Here is a 13,666-nt window from a genome sequence, read left to right as displayed (position 1 = left end):
GTCGATGAGGCAGGACAGAGGATATGGCAATTCCTCAAGAAATAGATTGACATGGGCCGACACCGGTTTGCCTTTCCCCTAGTGGGCGAAGCTATGGGACTGTGTACCGATGGTTTTAACTGTTTCAGGGTCTGGTATGAAATGGTAGGTTCCCCGGGGGCCCTCCGTACTACGGTAAGATTTCCCCGGGTTTGGGTTATGTGCATGAGGCCGGTCAGGAACAACTTTATAAGGACTAGGAGAATTTTGTTCTTTCTTGTCCTCATTTTCTGGACAGTGGCGCGCTAAATGTCCTTTTTGATCGCAATTAAAACAAGTTATATTAGTACGTTTGGTGAGTTTCTTTTTCCTAGTATAGGGATGGTGGTCCTGGGCTATTAGCTCAAGAGCTGCCATGATTTTGGCCGACTTGACCTCTTTCCTGGCATGCAGGTCCAGTTCTATGGACTGGATTGTTGCCATAAGGGAGTGGAAACTCATAGAATGGGCCTCTGGTCGTGCAACCATTAGCCTATCTCTTAGCTTAGGCACCAATCCAGCCAGAAATTTAGCCTTTAACATTAGATGGGTGGGCGATACTGGCTGGGTGTTCTCTGGGGCATCTGGACCTGGCTCAAACCCTGCATCTGTTACCCCTTGTTTTAACCTCTGCCAATAGACCGAGGCGTCCTCATCTGGGCCCTGGATCGCTGTCATAAACTGGAATGGGGACACAACACTATACATAGTGGGCATTTTGTCTGTCAGTTGCTTACAGAATTCCTTGCCCCCCCGTAGTGCCTGTAATCCCCCTCAGGGCCCTGTTGGAAGTCATCCCTTTCCAAGGCCTCTATGCATTCTAATTTGGATTTGTCTATTATAGAGATACCTCTGGCTTCACATAAGGTGACCAAATCGGATTTTCCAAGGCGGCAGTAATCCGTTTTGTCAGAGGCATCTTTTGCGGATGTGGGGATGGTGATGGAGACAGATGAGCTGAGGCTGTTGAGATGACCTGTGTTGCTAGCAAATTTAAACCTGTTTGCAGCTCTGTCTTGTCCTTATCATTATTGCTTTCTGCAGTTCTGGCTGGACGGAAGTACATGATTATGTTTGACCTTACTGTCTGAGACTTTTGAATGCCCTGCTGCTAAGGCTTGGTAGATTCCTGTAACCACAAATTGGCCTTCTCTAAAGACCCATGTGTTTGGAGTCTGGAGTGGAACTCACGGAAGAACTTTTCCCAGATCCAGACCTCAAACGTCCCCTCCTTAGGGATGGACCATTCTAAACCTGAAGACCATTTGTGCCAATCTTTGAGCGGTTTAGCAGTCCCTCTTCCATATGTGGATTTCATGTGCTGCTGAGCCGTCCTGAACTCAGAAGTGGTACCCTTCTGTTCCCTAGATTTCCCTACACCAATACTCGGGTCTCAAACTTTTTCCAAGTAGATGCGTCCACCTACAGTGTCTACGTCCACCGCGCAGACTGCCGTCGATCCTTACCTGTTCGTCCTCTGAGTAGCTCTAGGGCTTCAAATACGAACCACGGACATTATCCACCGTAGCCCACTCAGAGAGAAGGATCAGCGGCCGAGGGATCCAGACAGGTACGAACCACGGACACCTTCCTTATCCCTCATGCTAAATTGGCTCAAAACAGCGCCCTGACTGCAGGATAAGAGTCCCCAATGCCTGGAGTGTTGAAAGCAAGTGAGAGGGAGCAACAGGAAGTGAGAACAAGGGAGATATATTTGAACCTTCCTAGGGATTCTGGTACGAACCAAGGACACCTGGTCACCCCAGTCAGGCCAATAGGTTTTGAGAGAAAGTGGCTAGAAAAACAGATAGAAACAGAGAAACCCCTCCCCAGTTCACCTCCCCAAGTTCCGTCCCACAAGCTTCCGGTACGAACCGCGGACACCTGGTCACTCAGTGACGAAAAGTCAAGAAAGCGAACAAGAAAGGGAACAGTCCTCAATAATTTCCCCACAAACTCCACCCCCGGGCTTTGGTACGAACCACGGACACCTTCCACCCCTAAGATGGACCTCGAGGGGAAGAGAAAAGAGAACAAAGCTCACGCGACAATTGATGAACCCAAGTAGGCTTGGCCCACTTTTTCTCCTCACAAAAAACTAACCAGTTCACTGTTTTTTTCGCCCTATACAGTCCAACTTCGCAGCACAGTCCTTATGGTCGTAATTAACAGGAATTTCCTTCCTAACAGCAACTTTCATAAGCAGACAGCAGCTATCTTACACTACCAGACTTCCAATGACGGAAAAGATGTCTTCCAACCAAACCTACAGAGAATGTGTTAGTTTGAGAATAGATTAAAACAGAAAAGAGGGCTAGCTAAAAACAAGGTAAAGAGTTAGTGTGGTAGTTATAGACAGAGAGAGAGAGTGGGTAAGAAAAGTGTTTTAAAAGAGAGAAATGGAGAAAAGTGAGAGAGATGGGGAGAATAAAGGACGGAAGGAAGGATAAAGAGAGGAAAATAAAGAGAGAAAGAGCAGGAAAACAAGGAGTATAAAAAGAGAAACAGCTAGTTAACAAATAGCCTTATGTTGTAAACCATGCAACACTCTTCCTTCACTCACACAAAAGGACAATTACAATTACAACACCATGTGATGGTCCTCTTCCTTAGGAAAACCCCCTATCCTGGAGGAAGTAGCAGTCAATAGACTGCAGGGAACAGCAGAGAGGTATTACAAAAATGAGAACTTTGCTGTTATGAAATGTAAAGATGAAAATCTATTATATACAATAGAACAACTGTTAGGGTTATATGCAGGGGATGTGCCTCCCACCAATAGCCCAATATACCTTTTCAAAAAACTAAGACAACATGGCCGCTGGCACATGTGCTTAAAGACAAAGACAAAATGGCCACTGGCACATGTGCTTAAAGACAAAATGGCGTAGGCTCCCCCTGTTCAGTGCTCAGCAAGGGCTAGAAACTTGGTTTGTAATTCAGATTGGTCGGATTGTTACCCAACCTCCAATATTGAAACTTGTAATAATAAAAGCAATACAATCCTCCCAAACTAAATATTTTCTCAAGGATGAAACCTATAGAGTCGCAATTTTAAAACAAACACCACTTAGTAGACAGACAGAAAACAAACACAAATGAAAAAAACTATGATTCTAAATCCCCTCTAGATACTGTTGGCCATATCTGCCTGCTACAAGATTATCCTTCAACCACCCGGCATACACAGAAACTCCCTCCACTGGTCTGAATCACTCACAGATCCTCCAGCAGGAGCAATAACTGTCCCTTATGGTTAAATAAATAAATAAATGAATAAAACCCCACAGCAGTTATGCAGATATGCCCCAGCCAGTACCTGGGCAGTTAATACTGAAAAACACCACACATACACCCAAAAGGTTCTTTTGGTAGATTTTTACCTGATTCCAGCAGCCTAGAGACCACAAATCAATTTGCAGACCGCAAAAACTTTCTCAAATATGAGAGTATCAAAACAAAAATGTCTTACCTCAATGCCGGCCTTTTTGCTGCCCGAAATAAAATATGGCCCCTTTTAATTCTGATAGCGAAGAAGCACGCACTCCATGGACCAACGGATAAAATAAAAGATCTTTATTGAAACAGCTAAAACAATGATCCTTACGCGTTTCGTATCCAAAGATACTTAGTCATAGTCCTACTCTGCGCTGGGTGAGCGGTTAATTAATTAATTTTGGCTTTACTTAGGGACCAAGCCGATAATAATTTTCTGTACCCTTTTAATTCTGCTGAAATTAAGGGAAAAATTGAACCACCCGAATTAGGCTCGCCATCTGTTATCGTATAAAAATGATCTTTCGTCATAATGGACAATCGATCCAGAAACCTTGATGTATCGTGTGGTGATGTTGCGCAATCCCCTGGAAATAACGTCACAGCAGTCGTTCTCAGCTGGGGTCCAGTATTCTGCCTCCTTCTACAATGGCCAGTGGTTTATTATACACCAAGGCAAAAGGTGGTCTTACAATATATCCAATCAATGAGCATGTTATGCTATGAATCAATTGGTGGAACCAGCACACAGACACATGTCCATAGAAGAGGGGGGGGAAAGGTAGACTTCCCTAGGCAAGCAAAAGACACCAGGACAAAAAGCACTTCCCCCCGGTAATATACATATACACAGACACAGTGATCTTAGCATGGCTTGTACTGATCTTGTAAAAGTACACCTTTGTTCAGTGGCCCGTATTCCTCAATCCCAACCGGCGCCGCACCCGGCATGCTGCAGTCATGCCTGATGAACACAAATCGGATGGGAATCGGAATGATCAGGCAACTGTGCAAAGGTCAGTCGTAAAGACGCTTATCCCGCATCGGTGGCGGCCATATGGCGAAATATGAAAAATTTCCACGTCAAATGCGAGATAGATTTATACAACTTAAATTTCTCAATAGAGTATACTACACCCCATACAGATTAGCCAAATTGTAGCCTACAGTCTCTGATGTCTGTCCAAAATGCAGAACCTCTGTAGGTACTTATTTGCATGTGTTTTGGGAATGTACAGAAATGCAGAGGTTTTGGACTGAAGTAATACAATATATGGCAACGGAACTTGACCTGCCCAATATCCGTTCCCCTCTCACCTGCCTCCTTGGTATTATGACAGATTTTACAATAGGCTCTCACAAGAGACTGTTACCTGCAGCTAATATACTACTCGAAAAAAAGCGATTTTTCTACTATGGAAATCGACGACTGCGCCTACTCTTAGTTTCTGGAAACAGCTGATCATTGACTCCCTCATTAAGCAGAAACTTACATATATAGCCAGAAGGTGTCCCTGAAAGTTTGATGCAGTATGGGGCGCATGGGTAGTCGCTCAAGAAAGGTAAAAAGTTCAATGGGATGATACAGATGTGAAGTATGTTGAACACATTCAATAGAGTACTGGTTGGCCTTTGAGACTTCTCTTTATTTCTCTCTTTCTTCCTTTTTTCTTTCTTTCTCCTTTTTCTTTCTCTCTAATAATATGCTTTTTGTTGTAAAATTTAAAAATAAAAACTTAAAAAAAATAATTAAATTGATGAATCCAAAAGGCCTTTAGATACTCATCATGAGCGAACAGGTTTTACACCTACTGCGTGCACATCTATAAGAGGCAGTAGGTGTAAAACCTGTTCGCTCATGAAAGTATCACAGCACTGTAACCGGGGTTAACTTCAAAATGAAGCAATATTTCAATTGTGCATCAAAAAGGGTTATTTATATGGCAACTTGTGTCTGTGGAGCCCAATACGTTGGGAAGACCATTAGGAAGGCTAGCACCCGGGTGTCAGAACATATGTCAGCTGTGGAAAGTCTAGACACGAAATCAGCCATAGCAAAGCATCTAATAGTTAAACATCAGGGTGAACTATGTGTAACTTTACAAATCATAGATAAACCTCGAAGAGATGTGAGGAAAGGTCATTTAGATAAAAAGTTGTCGCCTTGAGGCCTTTTGGATTTATTAATTGAAAACCACCGAAAATTATTGTGGACTAAACAGAGAGTGGGAGCTTGCTTGCTTTTGCAACTAGTGCATTTCTTTAGTGTGCAAATACGTTTCACAATTTAAATTAAGGTATTTACTGTGGAAGTGTTATTTTAGATACATAATAAACATTGCACAATGTTATTGCAAAAAACCCCTTCAAACCTATATGCCTGACTGCTTAAACTTGCTACATTGTAGAACTGAGATTTTATTAATATATAACTAATAATAAATATCGTGAATAGAATATACATTTAGTAACAATTTGTAAACACCACTGAATGCCAAAATGTGATTGTATAATGCACAATGTTATTTATTTGTATCAACTTATCAGTTGTATAAATCCCCAATGGGGTTAATGTTTTTATGGGGTATGGCTTGTGGGGCTTTTGGTGCTTTATTAATTGGTGGAGGGGGTTTGCATACCTTATGCTTCTGAGGAAGTGGCGAGACGCCACGAAAAGCGTCAAGCGTGGGGGTATATGTCACTGCTATGATATATAAGCTTTTAACCATATTCAATAAATGAAGATTTTATGAATTCAGCTGCCGAAATGCTCCGCAAGTTCTGTAATGTGTTCACATGATATTGGCCTGAACCGGGGGCGTGTTGTGTGCAAGCATACAGGTTTGCTGAATCACTTGTACAGGTGAGAGAGGGGGAGTGCTCCCATTTGTCTTTTTTTTAATTAAAGGAAACCTGTCACTTTTTTACTTATAGTAGAACTGTAAATAAAGAGTTAATAGTAATCACATAGCTTCTCTTTTTTTAAATAAATGTAACTAATACAGAGGTTTAAAAGTGTGCACGAGACTCCACAAGCCCCGACTTTCTGAAAGTCGGTGTGCAAAGCCTCATGGGAAAAATATGCTGACTCAAAATCTCGTGAGATTTCACCTCAGTGTCAATGCTTGAAGCGAGGAAGCAGTATTTGCGCGCCTCTTAAAGCCTCTGGCCAGCCTGCCACCAAACCTGCACGAAGTGAGGGGTAAAAAGATCTTATTTACTTTTCGTTGCGACCTTTGGTGCTAAGACTGGGAGATAGAGGAGGAGAGAGATTTACAGCACGCTGGGCTTCTGCTTCAGTCACACATCAAGCAGCTGCATGTTCCTCCTCCCTCCCTCCTCCCTCGATCAGTCAGGGAAAGGCAAAGGCGATTGGCCAGCAGACGGGTTGGGAGGTGTCAGAGGAGTTCCCGTGCTGTTACACGAAGCTCCTAGGAGAGGTAGGGGGGAGGTAGGGGTGTCTGTGTCTCTCTGTGTTTGTGTGTCTGTCTGTTTGTCTGTGTGTATCTGTGTCTCTTTGTGTTTGTGTCTGTGTGTCTCTCTGTGTGTCTTTGTGTGTGTGTGTGTCTGTGTTTGTGTGTCTCTGTGTTTGTGTGTGTATGTGTCTCTGTGTTTGAGTGTCTGTGTGTGTTTCTCTGTGTCTTTGTGTGTTTGTGTCTCTGTCTGTGTGTGTGTTTGTCTCTGTGTCTCTCTGTGTTTGTGTGTCTCTGTGTGTTTGTCTGTGTGTGTTTGAGCATGGGATTGGGCTGATTTAATGTTTTTTTTACAGTTCTGTAAAGTGTTCTAATTTATTTCTGACAAATTTTATTTAAAAACAATTCTGTCATTTTTTTTTAATTAAAACTTTGCTCTCTTTGGTATGGTAAGGAATAAAGTTAAATGCATCATTTCATGCTAATTATATGTTTACCAGCTAATGGTGATTACTATTGGTGTTGCCACCTGATAAAAAAGGAGAAAAGAGTCTGGGAGAGGAAAGAGTCTGGGATCTTATGCAATATAAGTCCCTCATTTACTTTTTGAATGCTATAAATAGGAGTAATGTGATAATAATAATAATAATAGCAAATATGAGTAAGCACAAAGGAATTTCTGCCACCCTATAAATTGTTGACAATGGTTTTATAGTATTATTGAGATATTGAAATATATATATATATATATATATATATATATATATATATATATATATATATATATATAATATATATTTCAGAAGGTTATTGTAGCAGAAGAAGATAGGGGGGATTTGCAGGAATTTCATGTGGCAAGCATGCCCACACTGACACAAGGCAGTGAATTAGGATTAGTGATGCGCCAAATCCACTATTTTGGATTCGGCCGAACACTCAAATTCTTTTTCGAAACATTCAATACAGAACCAAATCCGAACCCTAATTTGTATATGCAAATTATGGGTGGGAAGGGGAAAACATTTTTTACTTCCATGTTTTGTGACAAAAAGTCACACGATTTCCTTCCTAGCCCCTAATTCACATATGCAAATTATGATTCACATTCAGTTTGGCCAAGCAAAAGGATTCGGCCGAATGCTGCTGAAAAAGGCAGAATCTTGGCCGAATCCCAAACTGAATCCTGGATTCGGTGCATCCCTATTTAGGATATTTTAAAAGATCAGTTGGTATCACTTGAATTATGTGCCCCCACATAGCCTCATGGTTTTTCATGTAGAGCAGAGTGAAGTTCACTAGCTGAGGTTTTTTAAATTTTGGCCCCACATTGTAGTGATTGCTGCAACTCTGCTCCGAGGGGTGAGGATTGCCATGGCCCCTATGTGCTTGCTGAATGTTAGGCTAAAGACACAGTACTAAAAGCCCAAGTCATTGTAAAAAAATTAAATAAGTAAAATTAAAAAAAAGCCCCCAACAGCTAAATGTGGAGTTTTAATAATATCTGCTGCTTATTTTGTGCCATATTGTACATTATTTTTAGCTGTAGAACAGGAATGGTGGCGCTTTGCTTAGAGACTGAATTCACTAGCCTGGCATTCCCAAGGTTCAGCTTTTGTGTTCCAAGGAATGGGGGTCTCTGAATGATGTGAAAAGGGACCTAGAGGGTCACTTCAAATCGATTTTACTTGTTCTCTGTGATTTTTCGGATCAATGATTCAATAGTCTTATATGAACAAAAAAAAAACTTGTGCAACATTTTATGTCTGTATTCGTGCTAAATACAATAAATGTGTTGTTTTTCTCCCACCCCTTTAACCCTTTAAGTGCCACAGAACGTAGAATCTACGTTCTGTGGATCAAAGGACCAAAGTGCCACAGATCGTAGATTCTACGTTCTGCAGCACTTCCGGGTTTGCGAGCGGAGGAGCGGCTGTTAGAGCCGCTCGCTCCGTTCCTTCACGATCCCCTGCCCCTAGGCAATGAGCAGAGCAGGGGATCGAGTGGCCCCTGGGGCGCGATCGCCCAGGGGCCCCAAAGCAGCAGCAGGGACGCGTTTCCTATGCGTCCTGCTGCTGCCTGCACTTCACTTCCGCCCAGCTCCGCCCCCCCATGCCTGATGACCGTTGGAGCTGCAGATCTGCTGCGTGGGGCCCTTTCTCATCGATCTGATGCATCTACCCCAGGTAAGTGTAACATTTACACACACAAAAACACACCAACACACACTTATTACAGTAATATACACTTACATTCACACTTACACACACTCACACATAGATTTTTGGGGATTGGGGGGGTCACACACTCACAGCACCCATGTACACTTGCACACGCGCAAATAACATGCAATTTACCCGTTGTGCACACGCATATGTACAGATATGGCTTTGTGGCTTTTTTTTTTTCTTATCGCATTGTCTCTTTTTTGGCTAAAAAAAATGTTTTATTGCCGTTCCGAATAGCGTATTCGCTAACCGTACTGTGCAATAGCTTTTGTATGTTATTTTGGTGGTTATATTGCAATTTTGGGTATTTTGGTGCATTTTTAGCCATTTTATTGAATTTTTAGCCATTTTATTGCATTTTCAGCTCTGCATTTGTGTTGTTCACTTGTTTCTGTCCGTATAATCGATTTGGCCCAGCTAAAATATTCAAACGGTAATTCTGGTGGCCGATTACATTAGTGTGAAAAAAAAAGCATTGATTTTTGTGGTTTTACTAGGTTTTGGTGATTTATTTGCATTTCACACTGTTCTGTGTTATTTTGTTTTGCCTATGTAAATTTTATCTACTATATATCCATTTGTGGGTCTCTGTGCGCCACATAGTCTGGTAAATCTATGCATATTGGGCATCAAAGTGTTCAGTAGACCCCTGTCGTTCATATTTAGGATGTTTTATGCTGATACGTTACGAAATGTGGGGCACATAATGGGGTAAAATAAAGCTTTGTGACGATTTTCAGAAATTTGATAAAAACCGCTACGTTCAGCATAGCTTTGCAGTTTGGTAGTTTGCAGTAGAAAGATGTAATTACCTGTTTTAGATTCGTCAGAATGTGTACTTTCTAAAAAATATATGGTTTTCTAGGGTCCCCATACTGTTAGGGGGTCTTATGGTGCAAATACACATACTGGGTGCTTATATTGCAGCAGCCAGAGCGTCAGCCATGAAAATTTATATACACTACTGTCATTTGGGCGCCTCTGTACACCACATAGTTTGGTAAATCTATGCATATTGGGCATCAAAGTGTTCAGTAGACCCCTGTCGTTCATATTTAGGATGTTTTATGCTGATAAGTTACGAAATGTGGGGCATATAATGGGGTAAAATTCAAGCTTTGTGACGATTTTCAGAAATTTGATAAAAACCGTTATGTTCAGCATTGCTTTGCAGTTTGCCAGTTTGCATTAGAAACACTTATTTACCCATATTGGATTTGTCAGAATGTGTACTTTCTGAAAATTTATGGTTTTCTGGGGTCTCTGTACTGTTAGGGGGGTCTAATGTCGCATAATACACACACCAGGTGCTTATATTGCAGCAGCCAGCGCGTCAGCCGTAAAAAAGTATATACACTATTGTCATTTGGGGGTCTCTGTGCGCCACATAGTTTGGTATATCTATGCATATTGGGCATCAAAGTGTTCAGTAGACCCCTGGCGTTCATATTTAGGATGTTTTATGCTGATAAGTTATGAAATGTGGGGCATATAATGGGGTAAAATTCAAGCTTTGTGACGATTTTCAGAAATTTGATAAAAACTGTTATGTTCAGCATTGCTTTGCAGTTTGCCAGTTTGTAGTAGAAACACTTATTTACCCATATTGGATTCGTCAGAATGTGTACTTTCTGAAAATATATGGTTTTCTGGGGTCTCTGTACTGTTAGGTGGTCTAATGTCGCATAATACACACACCAGGTGCTTATATTGCAGCAGCCAGCGCGTCAGCCATGAAAATCTCTATACATATTGTCATTTGGGGGTCTCTGTGCGCCACATAGTTTGGTATATCTATGCACAATGGGCATCAAACTGTTTAGTAGACCCCTATGTTTATATTTAGGATGCTTTATGCTGGTAATGATACATGGACAATACGATGCTGGAAAGTTGAAGCTTTGAGGCAATTTTCAGATATTTCACCAAAACCGACAATTGTGGGAAAGCCTTGCGACTCAGTAGTTTGGAGCAGAAAGGCATGGATACCCATTTTAGATCCGGTAGAATGTGTACTTTCCAAAAATATATGGGTTTTGGGGGGTAAACATATATTTCTGTGTTTTTACCCCACAAAAATGCAGTCAATGTGTTGATTTTTCATTAGCTGAAGTTACCCACGGGACTGTTTGTATGCGCTAACTTCATTTTGGGGCCTCTAAATGCCAGATACTTTGGTAAACCTATGCACAGTGGACACCAAACTGTTTGGAGGACCCCTGGCAATCACAATTTGGGTGCTTTTTTGTGATATGTAATGATACATGGGTGATATGGTGCTGGGAAGTTGAAGGTTTGAGGCAATTTTCAGATATTTCACCAAAACCGACAATTTTGCGAAAGCCTTGCGACTCAGTAGTTTGGAGCAGAAAGGCATGGGTACCCATTTTAGATTCAGTAGAATGTGTACTTTCCAAAAATATATGGGTTTGGGGGGTAAACATATATTTCTGTGTTTTTACCCCACAAAAAATGCAGTCAATGTGTTGATTTCTCAGTAGCTGAAGTAAAGTCCTGAACAATTTGGATGTGCTAACTTCATATCGGTGTCTCTAAATGCCAGATACTTTGGTAAACCTATGCATAATGGGTATCAAACTGTTCAGTGGACCCCTGGCAATCATATTTCAGGTGCTTTTTCTTGGTACCTAATATAGTTTGGGATATGCGGAGCAGCAAAATAAAACCTTTGAAATGATTTTTCAGAATTTTGAATTTTATTTTGAAAAACCGCTATGTTCAGACAAGCTTTTCTGTTTGGTAGTTGGGAGTAGAGAGACATAGTTACCCATTTTGTAATCGGCAGAATGTGTACTTTTCAAAAATGTATGGTTTTCTGGGGTAAACCTATGGTTTCAGGATTTTTTGCCTTGGAATCTAAAGCATGCCGTTTTCTGCCTTAGTGCTTTCAAAATTCAGTAATATACTGCCGGGAGTTTTTGCTGTACAGAAGTCCTAAATCTCCCTAAAACTATACATATCTGGTATTGGCACGTTCGAGAGACATAAGGCTTTCCAAATCAGTTGGATTTTCATCTGTAAAATGAATTTTTTTTCTGGTATAAATTGATATACAATGAAAAATGGTAATTTTTCTTTTTTTTTTGGTATTTAGCACTATAAATTTTTTTGCACAGGTGGAAATACATGAAAACTCAGGCAGATTTAGAAAGCTTAGTTTCTACCGAAAAAAACAATGTATAATTTTCCTAGTTAAACTATAGGTTTCCCCTCAGAAAATGCCCCTAAAGTGAGAGAGCACAAAATGCTTAAAAACGGCTGGCATTTCACGTAACCAAAATGTGAAATTCTGCTGGCACTTGAAGGGTTAATGTATTTATTTTTTTGGGCGATCAGAAAATTATTTACTTTTATTTACTTTATTCACCATCTGAAATTTTTACTATGCACAAATAGGCAGAGCATCCGCCTTATTCTAAGCAAATTTTCAATTGGTCTTCATTTTTTAAATATTTTTTGAATTTTTTACCTTCTTCTGAAGTTTACCAGCTTTCAAATGGGTGTCCGTAACCCCATTTAAAAAACAAATGCTCTGTAAGGCTACAAATATATTGTTATTGTTACTTTCTATTATTCCTCTTTCTATTCAGGCCTCTCCTATTTATAGTCCAGTCTCTTATGTAAATCAGTGCATGGTTGCTATGGTAGTTTGGACCCTAGCAACCAGATTGCTAAAATTGCAAACTGGAGAGCTGCTGAAAAAAAGGCTAAATAACTCAAAAAACACAAAAAATAAATAATGAAAACCAATTGCAGGTTTTCTCAGAGTATCAATATCTACTTCATACAAAAAGTTAATCTAAAGGTGAAAACCCCTTTAAAGGGAATGTCAACCCAAAAAATAATTTTTGCCTTATAAAATAAAATTTACTTCTAACTTAGAAATATGCATTCATTACAGTTTTTCTATTGTTTTCAAGTTATATGTATATGTACTGGCTGCTGCTCTCTATTCTCTGCCCTGATGGATCAGACTGTTCATACAACGTAAGACAAGGCAGCTGATTAACAGACCTGTCTTTGCTGCTGGAAAACTAAGACTTTTACAACATTGTTTAAAAAGTACCAACCGGGAGTTAAGCAAATACTATAATGTTCAAAGCACTGAACATCTTCAATAAATATATGTTAGAAAGTTGCCTAGAATGATGTTTTCTTTTATTAGGGACATTTTTATTTTGGGGTTGACTTTAAGCTAAAGGCAAATGTGCACCTGGGCAGTAACCCATAGCAACCAATTAGTGACTGGCTTTTTACAGGCAGCTGCAGGTTGAACGATGAAATCAAACATTTAATTGGTTATTGCACAGGTGCAGATTTGCCCAGTGTTTATAGATGAGCCCCAAGGACTGCACATTAGTAGGTTTTAACATTTTGGTTTGAGATTTTTAGTAGTAGCCCACACAATGTGCTAATACAGAAGGTGTTTCAAACAATCCTAATAGAATATCAAGTCCTGGTGTAACATGAGTGGTGCAGAGCATGTCTATCACAGATACTCTACGACTTTAGCATGCATGAGATTTGGCAGTTTGGCTCAGCCCACACACCGAAAACAAAGGGGTCCTGTTTCAAGATGGCAGCGCCTATGAAACACTTTTTACATGTAGGATATTTTCTAATCCGTTTCAGATATAGACAAAAACAGTTGACAAAAGGGTTTAACTAAGGAGGGAAAGATATATATTACTCATGTCTCAAGGTGACAGGTCC

The 13,666-nt window shown here is 40.5% G+C and overlaps 1 protein-coding gene across 5 annotated transcripts in view; it reads left to right on the top strand.

The window, feature by feature from the left end:
* galnt1.S (polypeptide N-acetylgalactosaminyltransferase 1 S homeolog) overlaps positions 1-13,666 on the top strand; it is a 239,510-nt gene that overhangs the window by 66,356 nt on the left and 159,488 nt on the right. Inside the window, exon 1 of one of the 5 annotated variants that reach the window (XM_041567101.1) lies at positions 5,809-6,734. The exons of 3 other annotated variants lie outside the window; for them this stretch is intronic. In XM_041567101.1, coding sequence (XP_041423035.1) covers positions 6,614-6,734 — 121 coding nt within the window. In that variant the 5' untranslated portion in view covers positions 5,809-6,613. Of the gene's footprint in view, positions 1-5,808; positions 6,735-13,666 lie in introns of those variants that run through there. One more of the 5 variants, XM_041567104.1, reaches the window with a different exon arrangement.

This window comes from Xenopus laevis, chromosome 6S, assembly GCF_017654675.1.
Source record: "Xenopus laevis strain J_2021 chromosome 6S, Xenopus_laevis_v10.1, whole genome shotgun sequence".
NCBI lineage: Eukaryota > Metazoa > Chordata > Amphibia > Anura > Pipidae > Xenopus > Xenopus laevis.
The sequence above is the reverse complement of the archived record's forward strand: the minus strand, read 5'-3'. Positions and strand labels throughout refer to the sequence as shown.